The sequence below is a fragment of the Dermacentor variabilis genome, chromosome 9 (genome assembly GCF_050947875.1).
Source record: "Dermacentor variabilis isolate Ectoservices chromosome 9, ASM5094787v1, whole genome shotgun sequence".
In the NCBI taxonomy this organism is placed as follows: domain Eukaryota; kingdom Metazoa; phylum Arthropoda; class Arachnida; order Ixodida; family Ixodidae; genus Dermacentor; species Dermacentor variabilis.
The window spans coordinates 137515496-137534771 of record NC_134576.1 but is presented as its reverse complement, the minus strand read 5'-3'; the positions used below and the strand labels follow the sequence as shown (position 1 = coordinate 137534771).

The 19276-nt window shown below is 46.2% G+C and overlaps 1 protein-coding gene across 2 annotated transcripts in view; it reads left to right on the top strand.

Annotated features, from left to right (window-relative positions):
* The first annotated feature begins 4045 nt into the window (after positions 1 to 4045).
* The window catches only part of LOC142557655 (uncharacterized), a 31990-nt gene continuing 16759 nt past the window's right edge, over positions 4046 to 19276 (top strand). Inside the window, exon 1 of one of the 2 annotated variants that reach the window (XM_075669653.1) lies at positions 4046 to 5243. In XM_075669653.1, coding sequence (XP_075525768.1) covers positions 5186 to 5243 — 58 coding nt within the window. In that variant the 5' untranslated portion in view covers positions 4046 to 5185. The remainder of the gene's footprint in view (positions 5244 to 19276) is intronic. The other variant, XM_075669654.1, reaches the window with a different exon arrangement.

Sequence of the window (19276 nt, the reverse complement as noted above, 5' to 3'; positions counted from 1 at the left end):
GCTGTGTCTCCAATATCATGTATGCATACATGACGTTGAAATAAAAATTTGATTTGGAATTCTAAGTGCGCGAACTCGTTGTTGCAGTTCCTGAATCACACAGATTGTATACGTTTATTTGATGTCCTTTATTTATAATTTTCTCCCTCCATATGGTTTGACGTAAATTCCACAAATAAAAAAAATGAAAGAAGAAGAAGGACCAAATAAGAAAAAGACAGTTTGCACTGGTAAAATATTCCTTGATAACGCTACTCGCTCGTCCAGTTGGCGGGAAACGTTTTGCTATCTAGCGCTCGTCCTCTGTCCTTTTCCTTCACACTCGAACTAAGTCACGCTAAAGCAAGACAAGGATATGATGCACCAACTGGCCCATTCAGCAATACTTCTTAACTTCATTTCTAGCGAAGTAAGCGAAAGCCAAACTTTGTTTTCTTGAATTTCGACCCCAAACGCCAGCTAGTACACGCAAGGGTGATGTCATAGATTTGAAAGTATTTTCTCGTATTTTCACCATTTTCGTGCAGGAAAAGTTCAGAAAACTTGCAAGTTGGAATCTTTTCTCTGGAACAAAAGGTATTCCTTCTTTGTCATCGAGCGGATACAATCACATTATATGACGTCACGGGAAGTCACGAGGGCCAAGTGCGGGAACACCAATGTTATCAATCTTTGCGCTCTTCTAATTCGCTAAACCTCCACTCATTTTGAATCTCAGGTGTGAAATTAAATCCGTCGAAGCAAGTTTGAATGCTCGCATGTATACTGAGCTTGCGCGAAGCATTTTATTAGCGAGTAAATTTACACATAATTAAAGAGCTTTGTAAAAGTTGTAAACTAGGTTGCCCAGTCAAAGTGACAGAAAAAAGAAAGCTTGTGCAAGCGTCAACCACCAGTCATTCAACATCTTACTGCACGTCAACTTATTGTCATTCCCACGAGGTTTTCTTTTTGATTGCTTTGTGCAAGCCTCACCTGTTGTGAACCTAAAATGGAAAGCACATTGATATCCATGCGATGTGTTGTAAGTGTACTTGCTTATCCCAAAACGCATATAAGTTTGCACGCCCGTCGAAATAATTCGACCGATTGTCAGAACGGTACAAGCCGTTCTATAGAACAATGTGCAGTGGAAAAAAAGGAAGCGAGGACTTCAGAAGACCCTGTGTTTCCCCAGCAATCACTGCCTCTGACCATAAGAACCAGGGGACTGGAGACAAAATGACTGTTGCTGACGATGATTCGTAGCCATGGCCGCATCAGAATTTGTGATAATCCGCAATACGATCATTGCGCAATAACTATCGCTAAATATACATTTTACTGAAAACGGAAGGGATATGCTCTATTTACATAATGGGAGTTAGTACGCCAAAAACAACCATACGCTAGGAACTATGTGCCTACATATATATAGAAAAATGCGGATTCCAAATGCTTTACCAACTACCATTGGCGTTGCTCTTCAACGTTCATTAAGCACCCACATGCTGCATACACTGATGCAAAATTGAATATATGGAGTGTGCTGCGATGGTTATCAGCGACAAATATACTCTTAGTACACCTGAGTGAGTCAAGATCTCGTAGCATCTCTCGCTGTCATAATTGTCATGCGATTTCGTGTCCACTGCAAGGACAAATGCCTCTCCCAGCCTACTCAAATCGTTGCGCCAGCAGACTCCATCGTCGTCCATGCAAACTTCCTGATCTCTACCGCACAGTCTGGAGTACTCGACCCTGTATTCCATCCTTTCGCACCCATTTTGTTAGACAGTTGAGTCCATTAGTACGGCCCTGGTCGAATTATCCAAATTTATTCGAATTATCCGAGCAGTTGAATGAACGAATGGGGGAAAAATGGCCGAATTCAGCAATTTTTTTATTGCTCTAAGTAGTCTATAATGGCACCGATATGTTTAAACGCTGCCCCGGTGTTCGAATGCAAGGACAAATAAAGTTCTGGATCTTTTGAAAAGAAGGCTTGCCTTAGTAACCGCAGCGCGCATGAGGGGACGCCGGTGGGCAAGAACTAACCGAAGCTGCGTGCTTTCGCGCTCGAACTAAAGTAGTTTTTCTTTCATAGCAATATATTGTTTACGACGGAACATTCAGTACATACGAATTACGCGAAAATCTGAATTAATCAAGGTCGAATTACAATTGGCTGTACTGTACTAAACCACCTGCTTAATGCCCTACATCATTTGACGAGCTCCACTTCAAAATCTCAACTAAAATATCACGTACACACCAGTTGGTCATCTTATCCATGGTAACCTCTTTCAGCCGCTACACCTAGTTTGTTGTTGTCATTGCTGCAGCGGCTATTGCTGATCCATCGGTCCTTTCGCGGTCATTACCAGTTCCCTACCAAGTGTGTGTGTGTGTTTGCGCTGTAAGCCACCGCTGATAGAAGCATAAGGACCGGAAAACCGCAGTAAAATATTGGGGAATATTTCTTTCACTCTTGCTGAACACGAAAGCGTCGAATGGCGCGTACTGGAATACCTTTGTGCTGCGTCTTTGACGCGAATCAGTCGCAAGTACGCGACCTTCGCGTGACACAAGTGTCCAAATCACACGAGCGTGACCGTTCGGCGCGTATATCCGCCGTCGTGTCCGAGCTGCTATTGACTCGCCCCCACTTCCCTCTCCAGCGAAAGCGGAGAAAAACAACTCCCCCCACGCGTACGCATCCCCCGCACGGAGAAATGCTTCACAGGCGCGTCCCAACAGACTGGCACGCGGAGTGAATAAAGGCATTCAGGCGTGTTCCGCTGTTGCCGCTATTACACACGTGGACACCCGCCCTTCTCTCTCTTTTATTCGGTTCTTTTTTTCCTATGGTCAGCGACGTTTCGTAAGCCGCCGCATTTTTGCGGTTGCGAATTCGCACCGCAGTCGCGCGAAGCTTCCTCGCTTGGACACCCCGCGCGTTTTTCGCGCCACAGCACGAGAAGCGGCGGGAGCGTGGACTGTCCCAATGGCGAAATATGAAAACCAAATCAAAACGCGCAAAAAAAGAAAAGGAATGCGACGCAAATGTGTAAGACGAAGCCTGAAAGTAAAAGCGGGCCGGCGGCTTGCAAAGAGACACACCTTCAAGGCCAGACCTCGGCCAAGCCGCACTTCTTAGTAAGAAGAGGAGGCTACGCTTCGCTTTCGCGCGCGGTGCGGCGGCGACAGTCGACGACAGAGATAAAACGGAGAGCCCGCTCCTTGTTCCTTTCTCGTATTGTCTTTCTTGGCCTATAGAGTTTTACTTTCACTCAATCTTTCTTTTTCCCTTTCTGTTTGTTTCAGGGACAGGGCTACCTTCAAGACGGGTAGGCTGGAATCGGTCCCATCCGCTTTTCGAGCTGTCTCACAGTTCAGCGAAAGCGGCAGCGGACCCTTGCAGAGAATTCTAATAGGTCTTTCAGAAGGGTAGGCTGAAGTGGGAGAGCGCCGTAGCGCCTGCTTGGAAAGCGGCGACTTGACTTACGCGAGGGCATGGGCAAGAGGCCGTGCTGTGGAGCCTGCGTCTACTTCGTGCTACCCCTTTCTTGCAAACGCACGCCATGCAGGCAAACTAAAAGGGAGAGAGAAAGGGAGAAAGAAGCGCTTCGGAATCATTATAAAGTTTTTGCGCAGCTAAGCCAAGTACTCGGTCACTGGGGGAGGTCGTGGAGAACTCTTGTTGCGGAACCTAGGATTTCTTTGGCAGAAATTTTTGCCCACGTTGCATTGACTATGCATGAGGAACACTGCACTGAAGGTCGCAGGCTATCCACAAGTAGGGGTGGGTTTTCTTTTCTTTTTTTTTTCTCTGTACGCGTCTAGAAGTCCGGACAGACGAGAACCTTGTTTATTTCAGTCTCCTTTAAGCGCTGTTTTTGCTACCAAGTATCTAACATGGAACATCATTTCTAGCAGTGTAGCGTGCAGCAGCACGGGGCATCTTTAAAAGGAGGCCATCGAAAGCACCGAAATTGCGGGTCTCGAATATAAGAAGAGGTCGAGAAGCGACAAGGCGCAACCCAATTAAAAAACATAGAGAGTTCTAGGGAGCTTGCGAAATGCATCGTAACCGTTAGTGAAGAGCAGGTTAGATAGGCAAGAGAGAAAAGCGAGACGACGATCCCTCCCGTTCGCGCTGGCAGAGCACGTGTCCCCGAAACGGGGTTCCAAACAGGACGCGTAGGGCCACTGCTGCGAGAAGACGCTTCCACCGCCAGGCATCGGCCCAGTCTCCAACGGTGAGGGCGTCGCTGGCACCCCACCCACAGTCGCCCGCGGCGCGTTGCGTGGACCAGCGCCCATGCGTATCCAAGGGGTGAGGACAGCGCATGCGCGGAGGAGGAGGAGGTCGGGACCGTTACCGGCTTGAAGCGAGGAGCGAGACTCACCCTCGCCTCGACGGTGATGGTGGTGAAGTAAGTGCCCGCGCCAGCCCGAAGAACACGCTTGGCGCTCAAAACAATTGGACGTCAGCGGAGCCCGTGGAAGGCGGCAGCCGAAGGACCTGTGCGGCAGCATAATCGCACCGCGGCTGTACCGGAGCTGTAATCGGCGTGGCAGCGAACCAAACGCTTCCTTCTCGTGGGGTGTGCTTAGGCAGTTCTCGAACCAAGCTGCGCAGTTTGTTGCAAGTAAGAGGCCGTTGGAGATCGGCATTGGTACCAACTTTCCAGGAGAGATTCTTCAGTGAAGTCGTCTTTGCCAGGGTGTCCGGAAAGCTTCCCGAGGACAGCCAAGCAACTCGAAAGTACAGTCTTGGCGCCTTATAAGAGTGCCGATGATGTTACCTCAAGCACATAAAAGGTGGCGAAGCTGAAACACCTCTCAAGAATTTGTGTAAGTTTGATGACCGGAGGATAAATAGTGGTTTCCAGGTGAATCAGACTTTGTGCTCGTCAAAGACTGGCCTGCGGTGTCTCTCTCTCCTCGAGATATATTAAGCTCTGGACAGCAAGCCGTCCTTCAAGAGCTTTTGTTCACTGATCTCAAGAAGTCGTGTCTCCTAAACTTTAAGAGATTTACCAAGTGCTTACAGCACGTGATTATCTTAGCTTGTACGAGAAGTTACCAGCACGTGGTGTCCGGTTGCCCGAAATCGCAAGCAAGAATACTTGGGGAGCTATTTGCACCTCCCAGTACTGCGACACTCCTGAGGCCTTCTTCACCTTCAATACCTCAAGACATGGCTCGATCAAGGGTATGGACAACTGTGGCTGCAGCGTGCGTCATTGTCACTAGCTGTGAGTACCATCGAACACTCTTCTTGCCCCTCCCCACCCGATAGGTGTATTAAATGTCAAATGTTGACAAGGAGAAGAATCTATAATGGTCGAATGTAATACACTGCAGGAATATTAGACTGCATGTGCATGCAAAGTGTGCCAGTTTAATGGGTAGGCTACCACGTAAAGATCAACAATATATTTCACGGATCTTAAAATATTTGAAGTGTTAGTCGTTCCGGTAGAGCCTACAATTTCTAGACGCTCAGAATTTCAAACGTGAAAAATCAGAAAACAGAGTCAAAAAAGTTCTGCTTTGACAGACCCAACCGAAGGACTGATCATTTGCTTCTAACTAACAATAAAAATGCAGTCTTGGCTAAAGTACTGCGTGATACAGTGCACTTCTGTGCTGTAGTCTTTTTGTTCACATGTTTGCGGGGGCACCGTAACACCACGTAAAAAAAAAAAAACGTCAGCGTTGAAAGCGAAGCATTCGCAAAGAGCAGTATTAGCAAACGAAGGCATGAACATGACATTAGGTACCTTAGATTCGTGTTTGACTCCCGATAATTCAATGAATGAATGATTTTAAATGAGACGATGACGCAAGAGTCAGAAGGCAGTTTCCCGTGCCTTAGGAACTCCGTCCGTTAATTTGGCCGTACTGGCAACTGCGTTCATTTGTATCAACGTTAACTTTACTGGGCATTAATTCATTTTTTTTATCTGTTGGCTTTATATGGTTGTCATCAACAAAACCCGGGCCCCTTCTTCTCGTTCATAGCCAAACTAAGCAAGCTATAAGGTCCATAATTTTTGCTCGAAGATAAAACGCTGCTTTGATATTTGATAATAAAGAATTAAATTCTGGGGTTTTACGTGCCAAAACAATGATCTGGTTATGAGGCACGCCGTAGTGGGGGCTCCGGATTAATTTTGACCACCTGGGATTCTATAACGTGCACCCAATGCACGGTACACGGGCGTTTTTGCATTTCGCCCGCGTAGAAATGCGGCCACCACGGCCAGGATTCGATCCCGCGACCTCGTACTTAGCAGCGCAATGCCCAAGCCACTACGCCAGCGCGGAGGTAATTGATCTTTGATAGCATTAAACGATTGGATATTTGAACAATTCGTGGAAACTCAGATATATATGCGAACATGTATACTTAAGGTACGTCAATGTTATAGGTAACACCATGCACAGCTCAATTTGCGGAGGAATAACGACAACAATACACATTGCAACACTATGCGGCATAAACTGCACCAATAAAATGCTGAAACGTCGTGAAAGCTATATACTGTGTTCAAAACGTATCATATTCGGTAAAATGCGGTAGATCGAAAGAGTAGGTTCGTATGACCATGGAGGTTATGGCGTTCCGGTGCTGAGCACGATATCTCCGGTTCGGTTCCTAGACGTGGTGGCCGCATTTCCTTTCTTCTCTTTTTCTTTTTTTAGGCACAATGCGGAAACGCAAATTTACCGTGACTCCGGTGGAGACTAAAGAACACTCGGTGGTCTATATTAATCTGGAACACTCCACGACGGCGTTTGTTATCGTGCCGACGTGGCTTTTGGAAAATAAAACTCGTTAGTCAGCCTTTGATCAGTCAGGAAATGTGGTGGTCACCTCAAGAGGGATGCCAGTGTGCAACTTCGAACGTCGCACTCTCAGCCAGGCTTTGCGCCACAATGTGGAGTCTATAGCTCTTGGACAAAGTAGGACGCCATCTTTAAGAGATAGTCGAACTAAGCCTTTCCTGTGTGTCTGATTCCTTCCCTGAACTTTTTCCCCGTTGTAAATCGCACTGCGTTATCTAGACAACTGATTGGCCCACATTTTGTCTTTAAAAACGACGTTTGATATGGCCCAAAGTACTTTGTGGACGGTTTAGCTCCGCGGAAAGTAAAAAAAAGAAGAATTCTTCTTCGCAAACGTACTGTTTGCTGCTTGACATCGAATCGCCTGCCATGCGCAGTACATAAGGGGTGGCCGGATCGACATGTTAAAAACAATCAGAGTGACCATGTGGGTTTGTTTGTAGGTCATCTTAAAGTAATTGAACCGCACGCGCACGGGCAGAAGCACAGTAAAACATTGAGTACACTTTGTTCCATTCTCTGCCTGGATTCACGTGCCTTTGTGGGAACTTATTTCATGCTTCTGTGTTCGTATGCATTTTCTTCTTCAGTGACATTACTTTTAAGATCGAACGTTTGACTTACTCATATAAGTTTACTTTAAGTTTGATTGGGATTTTATGGTAATATTTACACGTATGTGGCTTTCATGATTTCCATTGTATGTGAAAAGGTGAAGCATACGCCAATTAATGTCACCAACGCTTCCTAACCATCATATATTTATTAAAAAAACTATATTGAAGAGGTTGCAGCGGTGGGTTTTTTTTTTTTTTGCGGTGTAACTTATATGACTAACTTTGTGGGCAAGCTACAAGACTTCGAATATACTTATCACCTTTATCGCAGCGTAAGTATCGCCTTTACAGCGTCTTAAAAAACGGGCATTACACAGCATTAGTTCCAACCCATTCTGCCTCTCAAATGTAAATTATTTTGAAGAGCTCGGTATCTTATCCTTTATGTCACTGCGAAATCATAAGATCAGCATCACGATAAACAGCACAATCCAAACTAATTCTTCCTTAACATCGAGTATTTTCTTTCTCCCAAACCGTGAACGAGTATTTTCTTTCTCCCACTAGACAAGCTTATACCTTCAATTTCAACCCACCAAAATGTAGCAACTTGTACCGTGAACGGTTAATTGCAGCCATAAAAATTTAGAATGAGCTACCAATAGAAACTGAGTTGTAAAGTGTCTTACTTACCTAATCTTACAGAATGGTGAAATTTCTCGTTACTGCTGCAACTCTGTTCTTTCATTTTTGTTTTGCTTTGTTTTTGTTGTTTTTACACCCTTTTTAACCTTAATTTTGATGTTACGGAGTGTTTGTCTTCATAGAATTGTATGTTTAATTGCATAAAGCACAAACTCGTGGCTGTTTGGTTTGTGTTTGGTTTGCTTTAGTGTGTCTTTCAGTGACTCACGTGAAGACATGTTGCATTTGAGCATTGTTTGTGTTTTCTCCCTTACGCATAACCTATTCGACCGGCTACTAGCTTATAAGCTATCTGTCCAAACAGTCTTTTGTACATTTCTTTCGGCTTTTAAATGAAGTGTTTCCTCCTTAAAAATACCCCTAAGCCATAGCCCTCCACTGAGGTCTTCTTCGTAGCCCGCTGCACAGTTATGGGCGCTTAACGACTGAATTAACTAGAAGAGGTGCACTATACATTGTCATGTTCAGAGGAGCGGATAGGAGCAGAAGCATCACCTAGCCAGGAGTTTGCGACTCGTGCCGGGATTCAGACTACATTCGACTTGCGAGCTGGAATTTAGCCACTCCTCCAACACAACGGCATATACATCTGCGCTCAATGTATCTTAAAGCACGCGCCATTGTGGCGTGGTGTGTTTCGCGTTGCGCTGCTAGGCCTGAGGACGCGGGATCAAATTCTGGCTACGGCGGCCGCATTTCGATGGAGCTATGCTGCAGAACACGGTGCATAACACGAACTTGCCGGCCAAGCCGAGAGAGATAGAGAGGCAAAGGAAAGACAGGGAGGTTAATCAAAGTTGGCTACCCTGTACCCGGGGAGGGTCAGATGGATGCAATAGGTGAGAAAGAGATAAAGAACGAAAAAAGAAACGGAAGAAAAAAAATACCACACACACAGGCGAAGCCAAACAGCACAAAACTTCTATGAAGGGAGAAGAAAGTTAATAGTTTCTTTCGTGCATACGTGGACATGAAATAAAACTACACGCATCGAGTGTCTCTTTGCGCAGCATTTAAGCGAAACGTTTCAGGGAAGGTTTCGCTTACCGTTTATTCCAACAAGTTCATCAAATGAGCCGTTACTTTTCTAATTGAAATGCGTAGAGACCGAGACGCAGAGAATGACACGGAGCCGTGAGAGGGGAAACCTACGAGGAAAAGACCACTTGTTCAAACACTGTATAAGTCTGTTCGCTTTCGCTCGTTAAATTACATTGCGCTGCACAACATAACGTTACGCCAAGAACGAACGCGTAAAGCTTGAAAAGGCGCACTCGCAAATGCACAGCGAAAGAATTCCCATTAAAGTGGACAGGAAATGACAGCCTCGCGTGACGGTGCCGAGTCACCGTACACACCGGCACAGCGTTCGGGCACTTGTCAACAATGGGGCAATCTTCATGTAGACTCGCCCACGACTGTGTCGTGCCGTGTCGGAGTAAGCGCCGGCTCTTCAGAGGATGCTGACCACGCAACTTTCTCCCTTTGTTTGCATAAAACCAAGCGTACAACACAGACACTGAAAGAAAGAAAGAAGCGAGCTATCCAAGAATGGAATAGCCTTTTTGCCGATATCGTGGAAGGCTTGTCTAGCCCATTTCTTTTTTTCTTTTTTGTAACTGCAGTTAAACACGACTTGTCGCTATATACTACAAAATATTCGTGCTACAAGCCATGTTTTAATGCTATCTATCTATCTATCTATCTATCTATCTATCTATCTATCTATCTATCTATCTATCTATCTATCTATCTATCTATCTATCTATCTATCTATCTATCTATCTATCTATCTATCTATCTATCTATCTATCTATCTATCTATCTATCTATCTATCTATCTATCTATCTATCTATCTATCTAGCTAGCTAGCTAGCTAGCTAGCTAGCTAGCTAACCAGCTAGCCAGCCAGCCAGCCAGCCAGACTCTTACGCCGACCCAGTGACCCAAGTTGTCTGCCAGCTTGGGCAGCAAGAAATGTGCGCGTAATGGTTATGCCGTCATGGTCGTTTTGTCGCCGTCATTTCAGTTTCTTGACCTTATTCTTGTCATGCCGTCGTTGTCTCGACTTGCACGCCAAGTGGCCCAAGTTGTCTAATAGCTTGGATAACTAAGTCTCTTCTCGTGATCTCGTCATTAAAGCTGTCATCCGAAACTGGTCAAGCCACCGTCGTCAAGCCATCGTCGTCACACACTCTTCATGCATTCGTTGTCACACCGCCGTCGTGAAATCTTCGGGGTCGTTCCATCGTCATCACTCTAGCTACGTCATCCGACTCTCGTCACCGCATCGTTGTCCCCCCATCGTCGTCAAGGAGCCTTCGTAATACAGTCGACAGCTTCTCAGTGTCGTCATGCGCTCGTCGTAATCCAAACGTTCTTATACAGTTGTCGTGCCACTGTCGTCACTGTGTCGTCGTCATACAGTCGCCGTCAGACATTCGTCGCCATACCGTCGCGGTCGTTCTATTGCCGCCATTTCTAACTTCGTCATCCAGCTCTCGTCATGCCCTAGTCGTCATACCATTCTCGTCCTGATACAATCGTCACGCTGTCGTTTTACTATCGTTATCACTTCATAAACGTCTTCCCATTGTCACCATGCCATCGTCGTCGTACCACTTCTATCGTTGCATCGACGTCAATCCTTTCTACGTTATAGTATCTATTTACGATGCCATAAGTAAATCGTCATTATGTCGGCGTTTTCGTGCCATCGATGTCATTGCGTCGTCGTCAGTGAGTCGCTCTCACGTCTGTTGTCATACCGCCGTCGTCATGCCATTGTGCTTGTTCCATTCGCGTCACGCCAGCCTCATTATCCGACTCCCGTCAAGCCATCGTCATGCCATCGTCGTCATTGTTTAGTCGGCATACAGTTGTCACGGATTTGTCATACCATCGCCGTGATGCCGTCGCCGTCGTTTTGTAAATCTACCGATTTGCAAATCTGCTTTCAATTTTCTTTTCGTATTTTGATTTACCGATAGCATTTTTTCTTCTGTTATTCACCAGTTTATGTTAAACCAAAGAAGGATTCCTGTATTTCCCCTCTGGTGCTTACAGACCTGTAGAAGGCTAACAATAATGTGTAAATAAAATAAGTAAATGTAAAAAGCTTAACGGTGTCGCCGAGGTCGAGATAACGGTGTCGCCGAGGTCGAGAGGAGCAGTCGGGTGGAAGCGCTGTTTTAGACGCCAGCGTGAGATACTTGTGCCCTAGTCGAACTTAAGCAGTGGCAGAATTGTCGAAGCTGTAAGACATTCTGACGTGTCCCCCCTTTACAGGTGTACTGACATGATATTTTTTACTATTATTTTTTTTCTTGCGTTTAATGAAGGTCTCGAAATAGTATAAAAAATTGTGCCAGGCCTCAGAGAACCATAAATAATGTAATATAGCTTTTCTGCTGCCACTTTCGTTTTTTTTTCACTGTATTGTGACGATTTGACGCAGTGCGTGGTCATGTCTGAGCAGGGCATTGCGAAGTTTTGGCACTCTTCTCGCGTAGTGTTACACTCGCTGTGAGAAGCGAAGGTGTAGCATAGGACGACCGAGCGAGCCGCAGCGAGTGTCAAAACGTCGCAGTGTCCTGCTATCACGTTATCATATACTTCGTCATGACGTCACTACACAGTAGAAACGAAACATAAACTAGTTGCAGAAAAGCTATTATATAAGTTACTTGGAGCCGTGTGAGCCTTGACAGCATTCTTTCTGGGGTTTGCAGGTATCGGAACTTCACATAAAGCAGAAAAGGAAAATGTCAGTACCCCCTTAACGCAGAATAAAGCCTTCGCTTTAAAGCTTTCACTGCGTGCATGTATTTTGTGCACAGTTGAACCGACAAGAAATTACACTCTTCTTCTCCCCCGTTCCCACCACATTAGCGACGAGCGAGTATTCATGCGTCTCCGGAATCGTCAACGTCGTGCCATCAACGTCGTCTTGTGGTTGTCGTTGTCTGCGGTCATCACCGTCGTTGTACAAGTCATCCGAAATCATAGCTTGCAATAGGACATATTGAATTTAAAATAAGCCGTTCGCTTTATATGCCAGTGTCACGACCGCGACTTCTCCCTCTCTCCTAACCTGTCTTCTTTGAATATCAACCATACTATACTCCTCATGCATGTTGTCAGGATGAAATGCGTTGAATTTCATTACACTGTCGATAACGCTCAACCCTCTTTACACCTTTACATTTCATCAAGTTTTCTAAACCTTCTTCTAGCAGATATTTTCACCCTCTGAATATTGTACACAACCTTTTCTTTCGCGCTGTCAAACGGTGGAACATGTTACCCGGTGGTCTTCGGATTTTGTCACTGAAGAAACCAGTAGCTGCTATTGACAGCGGCTGACCTCGCTCTTGAGAAGAATGTGTATTTCGTAATGCACATTGTTTACACGCCGCTCTTGCGATAGGCATTTCTATAGGGTTGCAGTATGCACAAATAAAAATAAATAAAATAAGTTAGCGCCGCGTCGTCATCTTGTTCTGGAGTTGTCGCCATCGTACAGTATCAGTCTCGTGCGGTAATTGTCGACTTAATTTCGTCGCCTCTCATCATCCTCGCCAAGCAGCTGTCGTTGTTATTTTCGTCGCGGTGGCGCCTTTATCACCGCTTTTATCTTTGCTGTCGTTGGGACAGCCACAACTGTTTTTTGAGTGTACTTAATGGGCTATACTTTCAGCAACATTCTATGTGCTGTGTTATGCTCTCTGTCTGCCTCTCTCTCACTCCTCCCCATCTTTCATTCCCCCCCCCCCCCCATCGCGCTCCCATGTGTAAGGTAGCAAACCGGTTAAGCTAAACTGGTTAATCTCCCTGCATTTCCTTCTTAACTTTTTCCTTCCTTCCTTATAGTTGTCTTTTAACAAACGGAAAATCTCACAGAACATGTACCCCGCAGTACCTATCTTAAACGACCCCGTCATCTGGCGTCAGGTCTAGCTGTCACAATGATCCACACAGTTATTGAGACAACATGTATGCGTAGTACGCGCACACTGATCTCTGCAAGCAACACGCTGACCGTCGGAGACATATACAAGATCAATCAATCAATCAATCAATCAATCAATCAATCAATCAATCAATCAATCAATCAATCAATCAATCAATCAATCAATCAATCAATCGAGTATCAAAGACACTTGGTGGGCAGAGACAAAAAGCCATTCATCAGGCTTGAGGAGGTCTGCACCCCCAATTACTGGTGTACATGTTTAAAGAAGTATATGCTAAATGTTATATATGTTATATCTTAGAAGTATGTATGTTAAAAAATCCCTCAAAAGCACGCGCTAAGTGGCGCACAATTAGTCGCGCGGCACATTATTGTGTTTTGCGGGCTTTCTTTAACCCTTGGAAATAGAACTTGTACGTAGCACATATTGAACAACAGAAAAATGGATCGGCAATTTTTGGTGATGCCCTACAATTTTCTAATTGACAATCTTGCTCTAATTATAGCGTTTGAAACGCTAATTAACAGTAACTAATACTGTATATTAGGTGAAATACAAAAAAGCCTGACTTGCTCAAAGCGTCGGCAAGCAACATTAAATTGGTTACGTGAAGCTACGTGGCACTCGCACGTGTTTAAGCTTTGGCACAAGTCACGTGGGCCACTCTGTATAGGCGTCGGTGCACAACGGCACGGAAAACCCGGTGGCGGCTGGAGGAAGCGCGAACGAAGCCGAAAGAAACGAGCGGAAGCCGGGAACCACGACAACGTCGGAGACTCCGATGTCATAGAAGCCGCTGCGGGAGCACGTTCGAGGATGTGACCAACAGAGTAATGACGACTCCACAAATAATTCCTTTCCGGCGTTTGTTTGCAAGGGCCACCTCCGGCCGCGGCACTCTTATTTACATGCACGACCGACCCAAGGCCAAGGTGCCGTTCCTATGCGAGTCCTGGACTCACTAACGAAGCAAAATGAGAAAAGAAAACGAAAGAGAAGGAATTGCGGTAGTCGGGAAGGTTCTCCGTATTTTGGGCTTCTCCTCAAAATTTATGATTCCGAGGAAACCACAACGAGTAGCGAGGGGTAGCACTTTCGCAGAACTTGAAAGAGAGAGAGAGAGAACGGAATATTGAATGAGCCAAAATGTCGTCATCGAGTTTTGGGCGAGTGGATTCGGACGACTCAGTCCTGCATCAGGGGCGAAGAATTCACCGCAGGAACTTGGTTCGGGTGTGTGCAGCGTGACGTCAGAGCCGCGACGTCAGTCCCCGTTAATTGAGACGTCCAAGTCACGTAGGCACGGGATGCGAGGCCACTGCTGAACAACAGGCATGATTGATGGCGACGACATGCGGTAATGGCTGTATTGTTCGAGCCACAATACAGAAAGCGCGGTTGCGCTAGTTAATAGCTTCGCGACTAGTTGCAGCGACATGACGCGTCACGGTGTCTTCATCGGAGGATGAGTTATGGTTGCACACAGACGACGAGAGAATTGTGAGTAATTAGGGCTAGTTACGTTCCGTAACATGAATCGGGAGGCCTTTCGATTCTCTACTGCAGGTTGCGATGGATTCACAAGGGAATGGAACTGATGAGCTTCAGGCCGGACATGTAATTAAAGTGAGATGCTGAAATTCAGAGTCGAGAGATATATCTTAAGAGGAAGCTTCGTTTCGAGAACTATACTGTCTAAATACGTGGCAACGCAGAAATTGTTCTGTTCGACATGCACCCAACGAGTTTTCATGAGGTTTGTGCACGCAAAAGGCAGAATTAAAAGCTGCTGAATGTCGGGAGATATTTGTTACGCCATCAATTCTTTTAGGAAAATTGTGCAGCTCTAAACTTAATGTAGCATATATATATATATATATATATATATATATATATATATATATATATATATATATATATATATATATATATATATATATATATATATATATATAGGGGGTTTCTTAATATTCAGCAGGCAGGACCCGACGTAACATACGCAGTAAAGAGACGACAAACTTTCTCATGCAGCAACTATCATTCGAATCCGTTCTGCAGTTTAATGAGAGCATTTATTTTTTCCCGGTGTACTTGGACTGAGAAACCAGAGTATGTCCCGACCCAGAACTTCTTCAAAGACAAAGCACTCTCTCTCGCACTCAGCATGCAGGAAAGATAATTAAATGAAGACGGTAAACAAGACCACGAAGATAGAAAACCATTTGTGTGGTCAGTTCATTAATTAAATTGTGGCGTTAAACGTCTCGATACCGCACTGTGGGATACTAGTGATGGTGTATAGTGGAGGGCATTGAATTAATTTTGACTTCCTGGGGTTCGTTTAGAGTACACCATGCGACTGCGGCGGGCACTGTGTGGTCGGTACCCACGGTGTACTCTAAACAACGTAATTCATGAAAGTGAGCGCATTTTCACATTCTTATATGCACTTTGCCCGGTGATACGCCCAAAATAACGGTAATATGAGGCCTAGTGTTTATATCAATCGGATAAATTTTTACAGGAAAGAACAATATATGCAACTGAGGCACCACGTACGATGTTTGCGCATGTATAACATTACGCCTGGCGGTGAAGTCTATAATGTCCCTGCAGATTTGATAACATAGAGGATAGCTTCATAAATAATGAAACATAAAACATACAAGCCTGCGTGGCTGTTGCTGTTACTTACGATAAACAATGCCGCTTACCTTCAGAAATGTGAATAGGTTCACATTTTTGAAGGTAAGCGGCATTGTGAACCTATAGGTTCACATTTATTAAGGCCACATGTACCCATGTTTCGGAAGGGAGAGAAAGCAGAACTTTGTTTACAAGCGGCTCTATTTGGGAGCCGTCGGCGCTGGCATTAGCATGGTATATATGTGCCACTCGGCACGCGCCCGTTGAGAGCAACCGTTGAGCGAAGGATTATTTGTTTCAAAATAATCTGACGTACTGGGCAAACAGGGCAGACAAAACGACAACCAGACGACAATACGGGGGGCTGCAACACGTCGTCGTTTCAGATGTTCATTATGTCTGCGCTGTTTGTTCAGCACGCAATTGATGCTCGACTAACTAACCCAAATCAGCGTTCCTGTAGAATCTGATGTCTCTGCCGTCGGGCACATCCCCTCGGCGTTATTTTCACGTAGCGTAGTCCTCGAATGCGTCGTGTGACGCGTCGCGGACGGCTTCACGCTAGGCGAAAGCACTTTGACCCCGACATTGAGTGATCCAGAACGCGCTCCTCTGTGCGCTAAATAATTTCGCACAGTTGCCGTTCGAGCTATAAAGTAAAGAAAGAAAGAAAAAGACCTGGCACGAGGACAAGCACCTGGCCTGTCTTATTTGCCGGTTGTCGCGTTTTATGGCGCTGAATAAAAGGAACCTCAATGTATAATGCACCAACTAGGGCAGCAGGAATCTATTCTAAGGAATTCTTTGACACGATGCCATTGAAAAGCACTTCATATATGCATGCATATATTTATAATCCCCAAAAGGACCCGCTTCAAGAGGTCGCGCACACAACATTTACAGGTTGTAAACGATGCGAAAATTAACGTTCTCAGACAAACGCGAAACGGTTGCACGGGCTAACGAGGCGTATATGTATCGACTGCAAAACCTTAAGTATCTGGTTTTCCTGTGTTTATATGTAATTGCGCGCCTGAACTTTAGCTGTAACGGATAGCCCCCTTACGGAAGTTGTTAGAAAAAGCTTGTTGCGTTTCTTTTTGGTGTCTGTTGACTTCGGGTAGACTTTCTGTTGACATGCAATTGAATATTACGCACATTTTTTTTTAAATGAGCGATCGTGCAGTGCAACGGGAACGAAAAGACGCTCAAATCACGGCCCTGTTTTGCATATATGCGAAAGCTTGCAAAAGTATAAGTAAGGAAGGCATGCCGGAGATACCTTTCCACAGCGTCGCATATAGTTGTGGTGTTCCGTGTTACCTAGACACTTGTACAAGCTAGCCGCGTTAAGTGCGATGAAAACAGCGGCATGCCGTAAAGATACCAGTTACAATGTACGCACACAGCTACGACGTAACGCGTCCTTCTATTTTCGGCATGCCGTTTCGCGATTGCGAGCGGCAGCATAGGTGGTGCACTTGGAAACCTGTACTGATGCTCTCTGGAAATAAATGTTTCTCTCTCTCTCTCTCTGTCTGGTGCGTCGCTCACCCTCTCCCGAGACGACAGCGACACTCAGTCGCAGATTGCATGCGTCAACTGTTTATAACCCTATAACAATCACGGAGTGTGCGGTCTGTACACAGATAGAAGGAGACGTTGTACACATATCTTGAGCAGACCGCAAATACTGTCGCAGTATAAACTGTTCCGTGTAGTTGCAACACACACACACACGCACAAACACGCAAACACAATTGCACACACACAACGCAAACGCTCAAAGGGGGCGCACGTCGCACGAATGCGCTCAAGGAGGCGCGGGCAGTGTCGTAGCGGACGGCCTGTACGCACGCGCGTGCAGCGAACGTGCTCGTTGCGCGAGCGACGGAGGGTCGGCCAGCCGGCCGGACGGAGGAGCGATTGGGCGGCGACCTTCCGCGCGGCCAGCGGTGCGGGACGTGACCCGGCCGCGCGCGCCAACGCCGACGGGTCCTCGATCGCGCAAAGTCATCGCCGCCGCCGACGCCAGTGAGCGCCGCTTTCAGCGCGGAACTCGGAGCCGTCGTCGGCGACGGGAAGAAGGCGGGTCACCGGCACTCAGCGCGCGAGGCCGCCAGCCACTAATTATACACGCGCGGGGCTACACGGGCGTCGTACTCAACCGACGGCCACTGTTCTTCAGACTCTTCGCGCGTTCGGTCCGTATGGTTAGGCTTAACGTCCACTCCGCGCGAATGCCTACATAGTAGGACGACGCAAAGCTGTCGCAAAAACCGTTACTGCGTATGTGCGTTCAAAAAAAGTCCTCGACCCCGCCGTCCAACTCCGTCCTCGAAGAAAAAGAAAACAATAGAATTGTCTCGCATCCGCCTGAACGGCTTCCGTTTACACACGGCCTTGGACAGCAACGCCGCTCCGAGCTAGGAAGTTCGCCAGCCGAATCGGTCCCTCGTTTTGAATTTTTCAGAGCCGCCTTTTAAACTAGAGGAAGTGAAAGGACTCGTCTCTGGCCGGCGACGACGCGTTACACTCCCGCTAGTTTCGGCAGCGGAAGAAAATTTATTATTATTAATGTCACTTGGGTGCAAAACATTATATATACTGAGAGGAAAGGGAAAGCGAGGAGAAGACTGGCAACTGCCACCGGAAGAGAAAGTCGCCGCTTCCTGTGGCAGACTTAAATAAGGACGCAAATGAATCAAAGACAGAAAGGAAAGAAATTCAAAATGGGGTCAGCGCCAATAATTAACGAGAAAGTGGTTCCGGTTAGAAATGGTGTCATAACCAGTGAACGCGTAGCCAGAGCCGCGATCTTGTAGCGGTGTCTTTTCCGATGCGATTCGTTATCGCACTTTTCGCGCTTGGTCAGTGGTCAGAGCGACAGTCCGCCCACGTTATCATTGCGATCAGCCGCGGCCGTGGGCGGTGGATGATAAGAGTGGCACATAATTGAGCCGAGCTAGGGTACCGCTACAATATCGCGGCCCCAGGACACTGGTCTCGGCAAGAGTAAGGTTTGCAAATTATTTCGTTGTGATAATTAGTGAAAACATTAAATGGATCCTTAAAAACTCAATTTCTTTTTGTCAACTACAACAATGTGGAGAAAACACAATAATACCAGAGAAAGCACAGAATAGCTTCATTGTTACGTTTAAATGAAGTACAGAAGTAATAGGGTAATTAAAGGGAAATGAAAGAGGAGAAAATAAATAATTGCCCCAGGTGAAAGCCGAGCTCACGTATGATTCGCAAAACGCGTGTGGTGCTTTACCAATTAGAGTTACATCGGCGGCAATTCTCCCGAAAAAAGCTACGGCCTCGACGCCGGCAGCCTTGATGGCTTCAACTTGCATGCGAGGGTTTATTGGCCTGACGCCTGCTTGCAAGCGAACGCACACTGCACGACGCCTGCGGTTGCAAGAACATCCCGCCTCCGCCGCCTAAGCGGCGAGCGGCGCTGGCTGACACTCTCAAGGCTAATCTCGTACACACACACAAATATCCAAAATAGCGGAAGAGAAAATGGCCGACTCGGTAGCTTG